The following is a 4,464-nucleotide window of genomic DNA, read 5'->3' as shown; positions in this document are numbered from 1 at the left end:
AAATAAAACCAATGAGAAAGACAGGGTATTCTACTCTGACTTTCCAAGTTATCCAAACTTAGAATATTCTGAGTAACCAAAGGCATTTGGTAGTGCCGCTAAACCAAGGAAGTTTTAAACAGATGAGCATCCATATTTCCCACAGGAACTTTTAAAAAAATGTCTTTCCCCAGACCTAACAAATTAGACTCTTCTGCTGTTGGCCTGGGGGTCCTACTGTATTAATGTAATGAGAATTTCTACTTTATATTACTGAAAGGTCCTTTTTATAAGCAAGTATATTTGGACTTACAGTCACTTTCTTTCCTAATTATTCATATAAACTGAGCAGCTAAAAGTTTTGATAATCAACCTTTAGTGGAAAGTGAAATCATTCTATTGCAGTGTCTTAAAATTCTCAACCCTGAATGTACATTGTAATTAAACTACTACAGAGGACCATGGCTTTTAAAAAATAAAAAATGCCTGAGCCTATCCTCAGACTGATTTCACTAGGCATCCATTAATATGTAATTCCTTATAAGGATGCCTGTATTTTGTGGATACACTGCTACCAGGGCCTATACTTGGGAAAAACAAATTTAAAGCAGAGAAAAAGAAACTAAAGAAGTAGCCCTAAACATTAATGCCTTTCAGTGGTTGATAGATGACTTTTATTTTTCAACTTCTCTACAATCAATATATAGTAAAAAATAAATTATTTTCTTCCCTTTTACATTGCTATTAACAATCATGCAGGAAAATACTAACAGATGATTTTTAATATATCACCAAAAGAAGCACTTTTAGCTATCATTGTTGGGAAAAATATGATTAACATAGGCATCCAGAGAGATGAAGGAAATGCTGGATAAAAGAGCTCTTCCAGCCAAAACCGGTTTGGCTCAGTGGATAGAGCGTCGGCCTGCGAACTGAAGGGTCCCAGGTTCGATTCCGGTCAAGGGCATGTACCTTGGTTCCGGGCACATCCCCAGTGGGGGAAGTGCAGGAGGCAGCTGATCGATGTTTCTCTCTCATCAATGTTTCTAACTCTCTATCTCTCTCCCTTTCTCTCTGTAGAAAATCAATAAAATATATTTTAAAAAAATAAAAATAAAAAAAAAAAAAGCTCTTCCATACAGAACTCGAGACAATAATTTCCTCAATTCCCTGGCTTCTTAATATTTTAATGGTAAATTAACCACTTGAAATATGTATCAAAAACTTATTTTAAATAAAGGCAAGACTTACAGTTTAGACTTTGTGCCATTTAGTAAGTCGTCTTCATCACTAAACTCATCTTCATTTTCATCTTGGTCTGATGGTTCTTCACTTTTTTCATCCTCCTCCTCCTCTTCTTCTTCCTCAGTGGCAACCTCACTTACCTTGTCTTCCTCATCCAAGTAATAATTTTTATCAGCACTTAATCCAGGAGTTGTGTCAATTACAAACAATGCATTGTCAGATAACTTATTTTCTGAATCTCCATGTAATGACCCCCTTTGAACACTATTTTCAACAAAACACATAGTGTCCTCTTCAATCTCACTGTTTTCAGACTGCTGGCTTTCATCACTGCTGAGAAGTAATAAAACAGAATCATCCTGAGATGTGTTGAGCTCAGACTTGTACAGTTTGGTATCACACTCAAAATCTACATCTCTTTCTTCATTCATGTCTTCACTATCAGCTATAATTGTGCACTCTTCTTCATCACTACCACCACCATCACTAGATGTGAAGTCACTTCTTTTTATGGTGCTCTTTCTCTCTTCAGTCCATCTGTCTATTTCCACAACTGCAAATGTTTGAGCTAATGATTTCATTATAGCCTCAGAGTTCAGACTTGAGGGCTTTGATGTAGTTTTGTTATTTTGGGGGGTTGAATGCCTCTCAGAAATTAACTGCTGAAGGCCAGTGTCCTGAAGTTCAGGAAAACTCTTCAACTCAGAATTTTTCTCATTAATTTCTTTCTCCTTATCTATCATTCCTTCAGCTTCTTCATCTAAACTCTTACAATTCTGCTTTGTTATTTCTTTGAGAGGTGCTACATTCGCCTGTTTTTCCTTTTTTTTATTAAGACGTTGGCATTTTTGCACTGTTGGTTTTTTTCCAGACTTTCCATGGAAGGAATCATTATCAAAATCATTACAGATTTCATTAGAGATATTTGGTTTATTTATCTGAGAAAGAGATCTGGCTTGTAAACAAGAAGTTTGTCTAGTATCTGAATTCATAGATGAGTTTATCATTTGCTTTTCATTTCCTGGTATAATTTTAGTATCTTTCTTCTCTGTTTGTGCCTGTAATTTCCTCTGCATACTCCTCGTTGTTCTAGTTGCAATTCCAGAAAATGTAGAAATTTCTGAGCATGATGATTCAGCATCAGAAATAGCTTCCGAATGTAATTCTTGGCTTGGATCTGTTAGGGATTTAGCCTTACTTCTGGTTCTTGTAGAAGGCACAATTCTAGAAATACCTGAAACATGCGATTCTGCTTCAGAGACTTCTTCTTCAGTATGAGACTCACTTATTGAAGTTATTTTCAGCCTTTTCTTAACACTGGACACTGGGGTGCATGGAACTAAGATTTGCCTTCTCCTAGTTATTCTTAAAATGGAATCCTGGGGCTCAGATACAGAACAACAATTTGAATCTGCTTCAGAGGTCTCTCCATCCGTAGCTGGTTTGTTCATTTCTGATAATGAGGCTCTAGTTCTGCTCTTTCTTGTCCCAGTTTTAGGAGTTTTAGGTATTGGACTTTGTTTCCTATTGCCCTGTGATTCAGCAGTTCTTGAGTCATCAGATGGAGATTCCTTCCTGCCTTTTGGATTCGCTTGAATTCTTTCAGCAGAATTCTGTAAGCCAGAGAATGCACACTGTTAATTTAGGGAGGGCTAGGACATGGGCAAGGTGAGTGAGGCACTACCCTCAGGAGCAAATTTTAAGACAGCACTAAAAAAAACTCAGTAAACTAGATGAACACAAAACCCAACACCGCCATCCATTATTTTAAAAACTTATATACTGTATCTGTCCCTGCATTTGCAGGGCCCTGCTTCATTCGCCTCACCCAAGTTCTTGACTCTGTCTTTAGAGAGCAAAGTAATAATGATAATAATAACTGAAAAGAAAATATTTCTACACCTAAAAATGTCAAATATTCTAGGTGGGCCTATATTCCGAAACATATGGGGGAGAGGGAATAAGGAGACTATTAACTCCGAGCAAAGACAGGTTTAGGAAGACACACCAATAGAAGTGGTCGCTGCCCTTACCTTTACCTACGTAAGAGAATTAACGTTCGTTTTCCTTCCTCCCAGAATCAGAGGGAGCGACAACTAGCGCCACCGAGAGCCGCCAGGCGGCATCACTGCCGACCTCCCCACGCCAAAAGGAGGTGCTGTGGGGGGGGTCTCCGTCAGCCCCCCACCCCCTACCATGAGAAAAGGCGCCCTTCACTCCACACCCGCTCAATTAGCTCACGCTTGGTGGCCAAAACAAATCCTTACTACGGTGTTAACAGTAAAGTTAAAAGGTTTGAGCTGAACTACCCAAAGCAAGTTAACTAACCTCTCGGTCCCACACTAAGGACCGCCTTAAAGACAGCAGAGGAAGTGACAGGCTCGGCGGCGGCCGGTACGCAGCCCCGCGCGGCAGGCTCGTCCCGCTGCTCCAGCATCAGGGCCGCCGCCCCCCGCCCCCTCCCCGGGCGCCCCTCTGCGAAGCGGCGAGCAGAAAAGAGGGAGCCTCGCTATTTCCTACCTTCTGCCTGGAGCTTTCAGGCGACGTAGCTTGGATGTCGGCCCGAGGCCGCGCCGACCTGGTGACCACCATCTCACCGGCTGGCAACCACCTGGCCCGTGTCGGTTCCGGAGCCACGGAAGTGCGTCAGACAAGGGCCTCGCTCGCGGTTCCCGCGAGAATTCCGGATCTCGCGAGAACCTCTTCCCTACCTCCGCCGGCCGGCGGAGTTCCGGCGATTCCCTGGGATCCCCGAGGGCGCGGGGTTTAGCGTTCACTCCGGGCACCATCCTTTGGCCCCACGTTGTGGGGCGGTGACACTCGCAGTGACGGAGGCCTGCGTTCCCGTTTCCCCTCCTCCATCCATTCTTTCACTGGTTCGGCAAATTCTAAAGGTTTTAATGTAGCCTGGGGTGTGGCCGAAAGAGACGTTTGCGTTACGTATACTTTTTTTTAATTTTGCTTACGTGTTTGTTTTTTATTGTTTAAGGTATTACAAGTAGTAGTACATATGTCTCTTTACGTATACTTTCTTAAAAAACAATCACTCTTGTATTATTTGTGAAGTTAAATATAAATAAAATAACATTTAAAGAATTGGTTGGGGTGAAGATGTTTATGTTACATTTCCCAGGAACCCAGACTAGTTAGGCAGGTATATGACCTAAAGGTGAGATGGTGACTAGGGATTGGGAATAAGCAGAAAAGAAGAAATGTTAAAGAAATTGTGAGGAGAGTGAT

At 41.5% G+C, this 4,464-nt stretch overlaps 1 protein-coding gene across 2 annotated transcripts in view; it reads right to left on the bottom strand.

Moving 5' to 3' along the window:
* Window positions 1-3,902, bottom strand: part of DNTTIP2 (deoxynucleotidyltransferase terminal interacting protein 2) — a 6,313-nt gene extending 2,411 nt beyond the window's left edge. For both annotated transcript variants that reach the window (XM_023761849.1, XM_006098104.3), the window contains exons 1-2: window positions 3,745-3,902; window positions 1,231-2,837 (exon numbers count right to left, since the gene is read on the bottom strand). In XM_023761849.1, coding sequence (XP_023617617.1) covers window positions 1,231-2,837; window positions 3,745-3,816 — 1,679 coding nt within the window. In that variant the 5' untranslated portion in view covers window positions 3,817-3,902. The remainder of the gene's footprint in view (window positions 1-1,230; window positions 2,838-3,744) is intronic.
* Between the last annotated feature and the right edge of the window lie 562 nt (window positions 3,903-4,464).

This window comes from Myotis lucifugus, unplaced genomic scaffold (assembly GCF_000147115.1).
Source record: "Myotis lucifugus unplaced genomic scaffold, Myoluc2.0 scaffold_220, whole genome shotgun sequence".
Taxonomy (NCBI): domain Eukaryota; kingdom Metazoa; phylum Chordata; class Mammalia; order Chiroptera; family Vespertilionidae; genus Myotis; species Myotis lucifugus.
The sequence above is the reverse complement of the archived record's forward strand: the minus strand, read 5'-3'. Positions and strand labels throughout refer to the sequence as shown.